Consider the following 14,578-nt stretch of genomic DNA (forward strand, 5'->3'; position numbering starts at 1 on the left):
ATGAAATGCAAAGACTTGAAGATAGCTAGGTTTCAAATTACAGTTTTTCCGTGTGAGAGATTGGGAAGTGAAAATGTTATTTTATTCAAAGGTTTATATCCTCACAATTTGGATGGTGTGTAAAATCTTATAGGCCACGGGGCCGAACATCGGAAATGTGTCTAAATTTTAACTTTTGTGACCCATCTCTGGTATCTACTTGAAATTTGGCACAGATCTAGATAAAAAATCATTGAGAAGGAATTCATAACTCATCAGTGCAAAGAGTTGCACACTAATTAATTAAGCTAATTAGAAAAAGTCACAGCACTCCAGTCGCGGGCTCCGTCTACCCAGGCTCCAGCCACGGGCTCTGTTGACCCAAACTCCAGTTGCGGGCTACGTCGACCTAGGGTCCAGCCTTGGGCTCCGTCGACCCAGGCTCCGTCAGCCGCAGGCTCCATCGACCCAGGCTCCAGCCGCGGGCTCCATCGATCCAGGCTCCAGCCGCGGGCTACATCGACCCAGGCTCCAGCCGCGGGCTCCATCGACCCAGGCTCCAGCCACGGACCCTATCGACTCAGGCTCCATCAGCCGCGGGCTCCATCGATCCAGGCTCCAGCCGCGGGCTCCATCGACCCAGGCTCCAGCCGCGGTCTCCATCGACCCAGGCTCCAGCCGCGGGCTCCATCAACCCAGGCTCCAGCCACGGACCCTGTCGACTCAGGCTCCATCAGCCGCGGGATCCATCGACCCAGGCTCCAGCCGCGGGCTCCATCGACCCAGGCTCCAGCCACGGGCTCCATCAACCCAGGCTTCGTCAGCCACGGGATCTGTTCCGCGAGACCCCGTTCTGGCCTGCTCCGGTCCCGGCTTCTCCGCGGCTTTCCGGGAGCTCAGAGAGAGAATTCTGAACACGCACTGCAGGGTTTTGCCAGGATTTACTCCAGCACTTTGACCCATCAACAGTGAAGGAAAAGCGACACGTGGGCTCCCTGCTCAGCTAGCTGGAATCAAAGCGCGTGATTGGCGTCCAACTCAATGACAAACGTGCTTTGATTGGACAATTACTAGGAAAACTGACAAGAAATTTGAGTTTTTTTCCATATTTTAAAAATATGTGCACGTTTTGTTCTTGATGAGTTTCAGATATAATTTCTATAATATTTTTACACAATATCATAAATACAGGTAGATATGGGATGTGGGTCACGACATGAAACGAAAAGGCACCTCGCCCCACGGTCTATTAGGATTAAGAAATATGCCTTGAATCATCCTAATAAGCTTATTCATTATCAAATTTATATACGTAGATGAAATCTTGATGAATTCTTGACCCTTTTAAAAGACTGTTTTGAGAACACATCTCAAGTGGTTTAATGAATATTGTTAAATCTGAATAAATTCCAATCTAAATATATGGAACATTTTCGTGCAATGAATCTGATATATTAATCCTAGTCTTCAAATGTGCCATCAATGCTCAGTTAAAAATCATACACATAGAATTGTTATTTCAAGTTTCGTCTTCCCTTTCATCTTGATTTGAATGTGACTCCAAGGATTCCTGTGTAACTCTATAAAGTAGTTTCCCCATTCTTATCAATGTTTAATTTGGACCATTTAAAAAAATCTAAATACCACAAAGTAAAGAGCATTTGAAGATACTTTTTTTTGTTGAAAATCTAAAAAAAATTGCAGATACTGAATATCTTTTAAAACAAAAAATGCTGGAAACAAGCAGAACAAGTAGCATCTGTGGAAAGAAAGGCAGAATTACCGTTTTAGGCCATTTGACACGTGTAGTGGGTCCTCCCCCTAATCTGTATATTCGTTTGAAAGAAAAATGCAGACTTTAGGTAAAAAGAATCAAGAACAAAATGATGGGAAGGATAAAGTTGCCACGTTTTTGTTTTGGCTCCCTGTATATCCCTAAACTTGCTTTTGTTTTATTAAAAAAATATGCACGTGTATTTCATGATCATTTTGACAGTTTGGAACAAGAATTGAAATAGAGCCTGTTTAATCAGTCTCTGCATCAGTTTTGCCCTTGGGGATTTCTACCATTTAATGGATGTTGTCTGCAGATTTTAATAAAAAGCAGTCTCAAACAATTACCTGGCCAACTTCTAGCTGATCCTATTGTGGAAGGAATCAGTTGTCATTAGGAAACTAGTTGATTTGGAAATGAGCCACTTTGAGCCCCATGCTCTACTCCCTATTCACACACGACTGTGTTCCTGCATTCAACACCAACACCATTGTCAAGTTTGCAGACGATACAACGGTGATCGGGCTGATCACCAACGGTGATGAAACACTACAGAGCGGAGGTGCAGAACCTGGCGGACTGGTGCTCAGCAAACACCTCCAAGACCAAGGAGCTGATCATCAACTTCCGAAGGTCACATAATGGGGAATATGCTCCGATCTTTATCAACGGGGACAGTGTGGAGAGAGTGTCCAGCTTCAAGTTTCTGGGCACTCACATTTCGGAGGACCTCACATGGTCCACTAACATTGCTGCGCTGGTCAAGAAGGCGCAGCAACGACTGTTCTACCTGAACACTGAAAAAGTCTGGTCTGCCCCAACAGTTGCTGACGACCTTCTACCGCTGCATCATAGAGAGCATCCTAACACATGGCATCCCTGTGTGGTATCTCAGCTGTACGGAGGCAGAGAGGAGAACTCTTCAGCGGGTAGTCTATAGAGCTCAGAAGATTATCGGAACACAGCTACCAGCCTTAGAGGGCATTAACAATACACGATGCCTCAGGAAAGCCACCAGCATTCATAAAGACTCCTCACACCCCTGCAACAGTCTGTTCAAACTTCTACCATCTGGCAGGCGCTACAAGGCCTTCTATGGCCGCACCTCCAGACTCAGGAACAGCTTCATCCTCAGGGCCATAGCTGCTCTGAACCGGTCCTGCTGAGTCGGATGGTTACGTCACACAGCGACCCGGCACAGACCTATTTGCACTTTATTCTGTTTTAAACCTGTTTCTAATTTTGTTTCTCTGGATTGTCTAAATTTATGTTGATTAGCTAATTAATTTATTGCATCGAATGGAAGTCGCATTCCCAATCTCGTTGTACCCCTGCACAATGACAATAAAGATATATTGTATTGTATTGTATTGTTCATTTTCTCAGATCTTCAACCTATTTATTTAGTGGTTGGCAAGACTTTGAAGCCAGTAGCTCCTCATCTTTCCCCTCCAACCAGTTATTCCACAAATAAAATGGGTGTTCTCCTGATTCATTTAAATATGCATAATTGTAGAAAGTAGGATGCATTTATAGCCACAGTTTGACAACATTCAGAAAACCTGCTCCACCATTGGCGCATTGATGTGGACACTCAAATTTCTGAATTGCAAGATATTAAGATTTAATTAATTCCACATTTTGAACTTGTTACTTGTTTCAATATGTGTCATATAGTGTCAAATCACCTGTGGAATTTCTGTTTTATTAAGCATTATAAACCATTTGCTGACATCAAATTGAGGTTTTTGTTATGAAAGAGGTATCCACTGTATATACATATTAGAAATAGAATATTTAATATAGTGAATTGATGATTTAATATAATAATGATTACATCATTTTTTTATGAATACCATATAAGTAATGGTATTCCAATTCACTGAAATGGACAGTGAGAGCTTACAATGCTTCCTTTGGTGAATGATACTGTAGCATGCTAACATGTTTCAGATATATACATAAAGCCTAAACATTGTACTTAGTAAATGCACTTAATTTCTGTGTGAATGAAAGATTTTAATTACATTTAAAGATTTTTTATTGTATATGTGAATAGTTTAAGGGTTGATGCAGTAAGAATTTTTTTTTTTTTGTGGTTTGCTTGTAGCTTGACCATGCCAGGATCACTCGGACAAAGCTGGTACGAGATTCTGTCCGTCAGAAAGAGATGATAGCCGAATTACGTAAACGCCATGAAGAACTCCTTGAAAGAGTTAATGAAGAATTGAAGGCCAGGGAGCAGCTAGCATTGGAGCTTCATAAAGCAGAAAGTATGTTAAAATGTTCCTCTAATTTATTGATATACAAACCATATGTGAGATTCATATTTGTAGATTGTGTAAGTGGGACCCACTGCTACACTGGACACTGAACAACATTACTACTCCAATAATATGCAATCTGATTTCCTCAGAAATTCCACTGGTTTAGCATCTGGCACTAGATGCTGTTTCTTGCATTTCCTTTACACTCAGTAGGACCCTGGCCCCCACACTCCCTTTAACATGCCAGATTTACTGGAACCTTATTACAACATCCAAAAAGGTGAATTAAAAAAATGTTGGGATATTAACTGGAGTGAAGTTCATTAATTTGCAATATTTATCTGTCTAGCAGTGCTAAAATTCCAAGGGAGGCAGATTGTCAGGATTTAATTATATTGATATTGTGCATGTTTCTTGTCCAGATTCAGCAAGGTAGTTTTGTTAGCTGAATTTGTGGAGCCCAGAGATAAGGTAATGCATGGTACCAGCTCCTTCTGTGTCTTAGATATGAGGGTAGGCAAAAGCAAATCTCAAGGACAAAAGTCAGATAGTCATACAACACGGAAACAGGCTCTATCCATGCCGGGACCAAGATGCCCCATCTGAGCGAGTCCTATTTATCTGCATTTGGCCCATATCGACCTAAACCTTTCCTATCCAGGAGCCTGTGTCTTTTACATTATGTTATAGTATGTGCCTCAACCACCTCCTCTGGCAGCTTGCTCCATATCCCCATCATCATTTGAGTGAAAAGGTTGCCCCTCATGTTCCTATTAAATCTTGTTCCTCTCACTTTAAACCGGTGTCCTCTGGTACTTGATTCCCCTACTCTGGGTAAAAAACTCGGTGCATTCGCTCTATCTATTCCCCTGATGATTTTATACATTTCTATAAGATCACCCCTTAGCACAGGTGAAATCAGGCATATTAGATTATACTTTTTAAAACATAAATTTACAAAATTAGCATGCAGATGTAAATATAAGTATGTTGGGATTGTCAAAATATGGTAATATTGTCTTGAACTTTCAAATTGTAAGTTTTCCTTATTGCATGTTAACAGAATAAACATTTGAAATAAAATTCACCTGATTAGAAATTCACCGGCACACTATACATGGTGAATAGAATATGTAAATTATGCATTTCATGGTGAAACTGAATACTGCTTGAATTGAAAACATTTCCAATGCTATCATTTAGAAAGGCAAGTCTGCATGGTGGCTTTGAAGCTGGGTTACTGTAGCATGAAAGTTACTTGCACGGAGATATCATTATCTCTCTCCATGGCTTTCTAAACCAAAGGAAGGTGTATCGAGTGTTGCTAAATCAATCTAATGGATTTTACAGGTTAAATAAAAGCCAGAATATTGATCAAAGACATTGTTATTCAAAAGTATTTTGTTATTCTAATATTTCACAGGTATATTTTGACGGTAGCTGCCAAATTGGTAATTAACAGTGCAATCTACATAAAAATGTGGAACTATGAATCTTCATCCATATTTTTGCATCTTAAACTTGTACTTGTGTTGTGATGCTCTGCACTCCATTACAAGAAAACTATATGTTGATTGGGAATTACTTTAAATTAAGTGTTGTATTTGTATGAGCTTTTGCAACCTTTTGAAGTTATTTTCAGCAATAAAACATAAAGTCTGAAGAAGGGGCTCGACCCGAAACATTCCTTCTCTCCAGAGATGCTGCCTACACCTCCAGTTCCTCCAGCATCTTATGTCCATAATGGTTTCCATGTTTATCTCATTTTACATGACACAAGTAATGATGTTTTGCCTGTTTAACTCGTATTTTCTTCCAAGCAGATTCCTCACAATGATATAATCATAATCATACTTTATTAGCCAAGTATGTTTTGCAACATACGAGGAATTTGATTTGCCATGCAGCCATACCAATAAAAAGCAACAAAACACGCAAAATACATTTGAACATAAACATCCACCACAGTGACTCCTCCACATTCCTCACTGTGATGGAAGGCGAAAAAAAAGTTCAACCTCTTCCCTTCTTTGGCCTCCCGCGGTCGGAGGTCTCGAGCCTTCCGTTGATCTTGGCTCCCGTAGCCGGCGGCCAGGCCTTCCACATTGGGGCGATCAAGCTCCAGCATCGGATGGATCTCAGCTCCCCCGCGCTGGGCGATCGGACCCCGGGTCGGGGCTAGTCAAACCTGCTGCGACTTTGGAACTTCCCGACATCAGCTCCTCAATGGTGAAATCCGCAGGCCGCGGTTTTCTTGTAATTCTATTCTGCCCATTTCTGAGAGACGTTCTAAATTAGAATTAAACAATTATAGAATTATGGAAGGATTACAGCACAAAACAAAACCACTTAGCCCATGGAGTACACATCAACTCAATCTAGCTTGTATTTCTTTCTATTCAGTTATCCAGTTCTGTTTTAAATGCCATGATCTATTTTGCCTCTACTGCCCAACCTGGCAATATATCATGGACTATACCCCCACTACGCTCAATACAGATGTTCCTCTCTTCACAGTAAATTATTTTTGCCAAACACCTTCATTCTAAGCCCTAATGTTTTTGATGAATGGGAATAGTTCATAATTCATGATTTTTAATACTCAGATGAAGTCTCTCATGCTCTTCAGTTCTAAGAACAACACCAGCTTCTCTCCATGTAGCTGGTCCCTCATTCCTCTTCAGTCCTATATGTATTTGAAATGATCAGACAATATTTAATTTTAATTGGAAATGAAAATAAAGTCTAATAAAATATAAGTCTCAAGAAGGGTCCTGACCCACAACAGCACCTATCCATGTCTCCCAGGGAGACCTGCCTGATTCACTTAGTTACTCCAGCATTTTGTGTCTTTTTTGGAAACCAACATCTGTAATTCCTTGTATCTAGATTAAAATTATGAAGTAATTAAAATTAGCAGTAATGTGCCCAATGATTTGCACTTGGAGGTCTATTTTCAGTTGAAATTCATGGGCTCGTATTGTTGCCAGGAATAATATATGCATGAAGCAATGCAAATAGAACTTATGCTATACCAGGCAGCAAATGTTAACACGCGGAAATGCAGATGCTGGAATCTTGAGCAAAACAGAAAATGCTGAGTAACTCAGTGGGTCAGGCAGCACCTGTGGAGGGAATGGATGGACAATGTTTTGTAAATGATAGTAAATAAACATTGCCTATCTGTTTCCTCCACAGGTGTTGCCTGATTCGCTGGGTTACTTCAGCACTTTGTGTAGCAAATCAGTAAATTTATCTTTTTTGAGATGTGCAGAAATGTTGATATAATGTAAATTACAATTTTTGGAACAAGCTGCCAAAGCAGATAGTTGAGGCTGGGACAATCGTAATGTTTAAGAAACAGTTAGACAAGAACATGAATAGGAAGGTTTGGAGGGATATGGACCAATCGAGGGCAGGTGGGACTAGTGTAGCTAAGACATGTTGGCCGGTGTGGGCAAGTTAGGCCGAAGGGCCTGTTTCCACACTATCACTCTATGACGTATGACTAGCAAATGTTGCTTGTTTGTTGTGATTTTAACATTCTATTGTGCATGAGGCCCACAGTAACATTGGATCAAGTCCTATCCAGAGTGCTGAGGTATGGTTTGACATGAGTTAAATGGCTAACCCCATCAGGATCATGGCCAAAATGTCAAAGGCATCCATCTTTCATCATTATTTATGTTTTGTCTACTGCACTCCTCCACTAATCCCAACCATCAGTTTGAGCAGTGGTACAATGTTATCTCTGATCACTCCTCGTGATTCTTATTTTGAAATCCTGCTGCAATTGTTTTCCGAACATACTCCCTTCGCTTGGAATTTTTAGCACAATAGAATACCCAAGTCTCCCCAAATGGAGCACTCAGCAGTCATGGCTAGAGATATGCGGTTCATTGTTTGGGCAGCTTTCACTTATTCTCAATGTCACATCAATTGGACTGATTGATTAAACATACAAACGTAATGGATAGATTTCAAAATGGATTATTTTGTATGTTGAGAATTGATTGTTTCTTATCAATCTAATATTAAATTATTAGTATACTTAATATCCTACATGGAGAGAATTTGAACTGCTGCGAGGTTTAAGTTTATTATTGTCACGTGTACTGAGGTACAATGAAAAGCTTGCTTTCAGGGTTAGTTATACTTAATTAGATAATAAATAAGATAATACTCAGCAAGTCAGTAAATTAACCTTTTTTGAGAAATCTTGATATAATGTAAATTACAATTTTTGGAAGTTGATGATTGACTGAAGTACAAAGAGAAAAGCCTATTTTGTTTTCATCTTATTCAGTGGCATTAATGTTTTCAGCTATCTTTTTAAAGCTTAAATAAAAGCTGTACTACAAAGATATACACAAAATGCTGGAATAACTCAGCAGGCCAAGCAGCATCTCTGGAGAAAAGGAATAGGTGACGTTTCGGGTCAAGACCCTTCTTCAGACAGAAATCTGAAATACAAATGTACTATAATGGTTCTTTTGCTTAGATTATTTTGGAGTCACTGAATTCATATTTCCTCTTTAAACCCTCAATTTTCAAAGTTTGGAAAGTTCCAAGCAACTGTTTACAGGTTTAAGTAATAATGTGTTTCCTCGGGAAAAGGTGGGAATTAAATCTTCAAAAATATCGGCTCATCTTCAATTTTTGAAATGAATCCAATCATAATTTTAAAATATATTTATATATCTCACAGTAATGCTAATCAATAAATGTTTCATAAATTCATAAGTTATAGGAGCAAAATTAGGCCATTTAGCCCATCAAGTCTACTCTGCCATCAATCATGGTTGATCTATCTTTCCTTCTCAACCCAATTCTCCTGCCTTCTCACCATAACCCCTATCACCCGTACTAATCAAGAATCTATCAATCTCTGCCTTAAAAATATCCATTGATTTGGCCTCCACAGCCTTCTTTGGCAATGAATTCCATAGATTCACCACCCTCTGACAAAAAAAAATCCTCCTCATCTCCTTTTTAATCTGAGGCTATGGCCTCTGGTCCTAGGCTCTCACATGGGTGGAAACATCCTCTCCACGTCCACTCTATCCAGGTCTCCGGCAGTTTTGTAAAAATGTGACAAAAGCTTAATTTGTAATAATTGCAAACAGATTTTATTCTTGAATTAAGAAACTTGGCTTTTCTCTTCCCTTTTCACCTAACCTTTTTTCTTATTCAAAAATCAGAACATTAAAGTGAAGGTATAATTCAGTAGGATCATCTTTTAATAATAAGTTACACTGACATTCTACTTGTCTCATAGGATTATGTTGGATTGAATACCTAGTTGCATACTTGAGAAAGTTTAGTGTTAAATTTGGAGGTTGTGATAATAGCTCAATGCTGAAAAATCCTCCATTTTATAAATAACATCCAAGTAGTTGATAGTACAATGTTTTCTTGATGTCTCAGTAATAAAAGGGTTTCAAAAGCAAGTCAGAGAACTCAGCATGTCTAATGTTAGTGACGGGAAAGCTCTTGAGGTTATTCAGAAAAACAAAATTTATCTGCATTTGGAAAAGCAAAGATAGATTAGGATGGTTAGTGTGGCTTTAGTCTCAGACCGACTTCAGAACATCCTCGAGAGGGAAGTTGAGCAGCAGTATTTGTGCATGTAGGCACAACTGACATAGGTAAGAAGAGGAGGGAGGTTCTGCAACGCGAGTATAGAGAACTAAGTAGGAGGCTGAAAAGCAGGACTTCTAGGGTGGTGATCTCTGGTTTGCTTCCAGTACCTCGTGCTAGTGGGGGTAGGAACAGAGAGATAGGGGATCTGAATGTGTGGCTGAGGAGTTGGTGCAGAGGGCAGGGATTTAGATTTCTTGACCACTGAGATCTCTTCTGGGGCAGGGGTGACCTGTACAAAAGGGACGGGTTGCACATTAATTGGAGGGGGACCGACATTCTGGCAGGCAAGTTTGCAGGGGCTACACGGGTGGGTTTAAACTAAACATCATTCAACAACGTGGAAACGTATGCGTGCAGAAAATAATAAGTTTTCTGCTTGGATGTTATTTATAAAATGGAGGATTTTTCAGCATTGAGCTATTATCACATACTCCAAATTTAACACTAAACTTTCTCAAGTATGCAACTAGGTACTCAATCCAACATAATCCCATGAGACAAGTAGAATGTCAGTGTAACGTATGTATGCCTTCAGAAAAGGTCACGTTTAAACTAATAGGGCTGGGAGATGGGAACCAATGCAAGGATAAAAGAAGGACAGAAGCAAAAGGGAGAAAAAAAAAGAAAAAAAAAAGCTTTGTGCCTTAATGCAAGGAGCATTTGTAATAAGGTGGATGAATTGAATGTGCAGTTAGCAGTTAACGGTTATGATATAGTTGGGATTACGGAGATATGGCTCCAGGGTGACCAAGGCTGGGAGCTAAACATGCAGGGGCATTCAATTTTCAGGAAGGATAGAAGGGAAGAGGAGGTGGGGTGGCATTGCTAGTTAAAGAGGAGATTAATGCAATAGCAAGGAGAGACATTAGCTTGGATACTGTAGAATCGGTATGGGTAGAACTGCGAAATAGCCAAGGGCAGAAAACGCTTGCTGGAGTTGTACACAGACCACCAAACAGCAGTAGGGAGGTTGGGGATACCATCAAGCAGGAAATTAGGGATGTGTGTAGCAAAGATACAGCCATTATCATGGGTGACTTTAATCTACGTAGAGATTGGGTCAACCAAGTTGGTAACAGCGCTGAGGAGGAGGATTTCCTGGAATATATACGGGATGGTTTTTTAAGCCAATATGTAGAGGAACCGACTCGACTGGGTATTGTGTAATGAGGAAGGATTAGTTAGCGATCTCGTTGTGTAAAGCCCCTTGGGCAACCGTGACCATAATATGGTGGAATTCTGCGTTAAGATGGAGAGACGGTTAATTCGGATACTAGGGTCCTGAACATAAAGAAAGGAGATTTTGAAGGTATGAGACAGGAATTGGCTAGGATAGACTGGCAAATTATACTTAAAGGGTTGACATTCGAGATGCAATGGCAAAGATTTAAAGATCACATGGATGAACTCCAAAAACGTTTCATCCCCGTCTAGCGAAAAAATAAACCTGGGAAGGTAGCTCAACGTGGCTAACGAGGGAAATCAAGGATGTGTTAAATCCAAGGAAGAGGCATGTAAATTGGCCAGAGGAAGCAGCAAACCAGAGGACTGGGAGAAATTTAGAATTCAACAGAGGAGGACAAAGGAGTTAATTAAGAGGGGAAAAAGAGAGCATGAAAGAAAGCTTGCGGGGAATATAAAAACTGATTAAAAGCTTCTTTAGATATGTAAAAAGGAAAGGATTAGTGAAGATAAATGTAGGTCCCTTACAATCAGAGACAGGTGAATTTATAATGGGAAACAAGGAAATGGCAGAACAGTTCAAGTGTGAAGTGATGCATTTTGAGAAGTTAAAATAGGACATACACAGTGGATGGTGTGCGACCTTGGGGGGTGTTATTGAACATAGGCTGCAAGTACATAGTTCCCTGAAAGTGGCAGTCAGCGATAAACACAAAAAGCTGGAGTAACTCAGCTGGAGATCAGACAGCATCTCTGGAGAAAAGGAATAGGTGATGTTTCGGGTCTACACCCTTCTTCAGACCGAGAGTCAGTGGAATGGGAAATGAGAGATATAGACGGTGATGTAGAGAGATATAGAAAAAATGAATGAAAGATATGCAAAAAAAGTAAAGATGATAAAGGAAACACGCCATCTCAGCCAGAGATGCTGCCTGATCCGCTGAGTTACTCCAGCATTTTGTGTCTACCTTCGATTTAAACTAGCATTTGCAGTTTTTTTCTTACACATTGTTAGCTGTTTGTTAGGTGAGAACGAGTACAGACAATGAGACTCAAGACAGCATTGAAGCTGGTACGAGTTGGGTGGGTGAGGGATGGAGAGAGGAAATGCATGGGTTACTTGAAGTTAGAAAAATCAATATTCATATTCATATATTCATAAGATTCATATTAGTCGGCCATTGAGTACAAGAGTTGTGACATTATGTTACAGCTGCACTTGGGGTATTGTATGCAGTTCTGGTTGCCATACTGCAAAGTGGATCTAATTAAGACTGATGGTGTAGAATAGATTCACAAGGATGTTGCTGGGACTGGAGGACTTGAGTTATCAGAAGAGACTGGTTCGGCTGCCATTTTTTTTCTCAGAGCAAAGGAAGCTGAGGGGTGACTAGATTTAGATTAGTTCATTATATACACCAAGGTGAAAGGGAATTCCTTGTTTGAATGAAGCTCATGGAGTAAACATGTTTCCTTGCTCTATAACTTTATTTTGGAGGAACGTTTTAGATTTAGATTTTTTTAGATTTAGATTTTAGATTTTTTTAGGTTTCGATTTAGAGATACAGCGCGGAAACAGGCCCTTCGGCCCACCGAGTCCGCGCCGCCCAGCGATCCCCGCACATTAACACTATCCTACACACACTAGGGACAATTTTTACATTTACCCAGTCAATTAACCTACATACCTGTACGTCTTTGGAGTGTGGGAGGAAACCGAAGATCTCCGAGAAAACCCACGCAGGTCACGGGGAGAACGTACAAACTCCGTACAGTACAGCACCCGTAGTCAGGATCGAACCTGAGTCTCCGGCGCTGCATTCGCTGTAAGGCAGCAATTCTACCGTTGCGCCACCGTTTTAGTTATACAGTGATGATTTATCTCTTTGTGTTGTCAACTGTTTCTACAATGATTCACAATTTTTGATTTGCCATGTTTTATGATTGGAACGGAATTGCTGATTTAATTCAAACTTTGAAGCAATGTTGTATTTTGACACAGTCCTGTTTGCCGCCCCATTTGGGCTTGAATTGAGGAACCTAGACTACATGTTATTGACAGTAGAGAGACTTTAATCATGTTATATGTCTTTCGGATTTAAAACTAGTTTTAGAGTGCTAATGCTTCACCTATCTGTGATTCATTCTTCAGGGAATTAGTGATTTCTTTTTTTGTTGAATTGTTTCTAATGTCCAGAAGTGATTTTATTAAATCATGTATGGTTTTCATTGCTTTATTATCACTTATAGAGGAATATTTCCTTTTTTAAAATAAATCTCATTCAGGCATCATTGATGGTTACACAGAAGAAAAAGCTAACTTGGAAAGGCAGATTCGGGAGAAAGATGAGAGTCGGCATCAGATTGCACAAGAGCTCCAGCACACGAGTACCCGTCTACAAGAACTGGAAGAGGAGCGACAACAACTTCAACAAGAAAGAGACCTGATCGCAAGGCAACAAGTTGCAATGAAAGAAAATGCAGGATCAGTTGAGCTCCGTATGTATTGTCCAAATTCTTGGTTGTTTATTGTTCTAACTCTTGGACAGAAACACAGGGAATGGGTTATTAGGTTATTGAAAGTCAGAAGCCAGTCATTTCTTGTTTTTTTTGTTTTCACTTTTGTATATTACTGTAGTATGTTCAGGTTATTTGTGGAAGGAAATTGTGGAATCGGTATATATTCGGATATTTTCAACATGAGGGAATTAATAGCTTCCAAAATGTTATTTTAAAAATTGATCCTCTTGGATTCCAACTGTTTCCTAGCTGTTAATTAAGTATAGTTTGCAGTTTCCCATAACATAAAACATGTGATGTGCACTGATTGAATTCTTCACATTCCCTTGCCATCTTGTTCTACAAAATCATAAAAATGTTTTTGTATGTTAGCCAATTAGTCTTTTTTTCCCTCTATCCTGCATCTGGTTCGTTCTACTTCAACATGCTTGAAGAACTATGTTGCTGTCACAGAAGTTCATTGGCAGTTTATGACTTTCAATGGACCAACCTTTCAATAAAATGCTTTTATATGGGAGCATTTGTGTTGGAGGAAATGTAATTGATGGCAGGAGCATATGATTCTTGAAACTGATATAGGCACTTCACTTCCAGAAATTCAAATTTAATGTATGTGGACATAGTTATTTTTTTACTTCAACTGGTGCTTAAGAGGAAATTAGATCATTATGTTCATCAGGGATATTTTTGTTAAAAAGATTCCTCGGGTGATTTGATATTCTATTATTATTGACTGTTTCCTGATCCATTGTAATATGATTAGCCTCCGATAATTTTGTTGAGAGCCCTTGCAAAAAAATGAACTATGAGCATTAGTAATCTTTCAAAATAAAAGCTCCCTTACTCCATAAATAAATCTTACACTGTGCACCCAAGTAATTCATGTTGGAAAAGTGATCACATTACTGGCCTGAATTATTCTGAATTGCCAAATTAATCTTAAATGAGAAACAATGCAACTTGTTGAGGCTACACTAGGAGTACTGTGTTCAGTTTTGGCAACCTTGCTATAGAAAGGATGTCATTGAGCTGGAATGAGTGCATAGAAGATTTACAAGGATATTGGCAGGACTTGACGGGTTGAGCTACATTGAGAGCTTGGGCAGCCTAGAACTTTAGTCCTTGGAGTGCAGGAGGCTGAAGGGTGATCAAATAAAGCTGTATAAAATCAAGGAAAATAGATAGGGTGAATGCAGTCTTTTACCTATGGTTG

The 14,578-nt window shown here is 39.7% G+C and overlaps 1 protein-coding gene across 8 annotated transcripts in view; it reads left to right on the plus strand.

Annotated features, from left to right (window-relative positions):
• Positions 1-14,578, plus strand: part of akap9 (A kinase (PRKA) anchor protein 9) — a 179,119-nt gene that overhangs the window by 96,504 nt on the left and 68,037 nt on the right. For all 8 annotated transcript variants that reach the window (XM_078417507.1, XM_078417471.1, XM_078417498.1 and 5 more), the window contains 2 exons: positions 3,864-4,026; positions 13,132-13,344. In XM_078417507.1, the coding sequence (XP_078273633.1) occupies positions 3,864-4,026; positions 13,132-13,344 (376 nt within the window). The remainder of the gene's footprint in view (positions 1-3,863; positions 4,027-13,131; positions 13,345-14,578) is intronic.

This window comes from Rhinoraja longicauda, chromosome 2 (genome assembly GCF_053455715.1).
Source record: "Rhinoraja longicauda isolate Sanriku21f chromosome 2, sRhiLon1.1, whole genome shotgun sequence".
Taxonomy (NCBI): domain Eukaryota; kingdom Metazoa; phylum Chordata; class Chondrichthyes; order Rajiformes; family Arhynchobatidae; genus Rhinoraja; species Rhinoraja longicauda.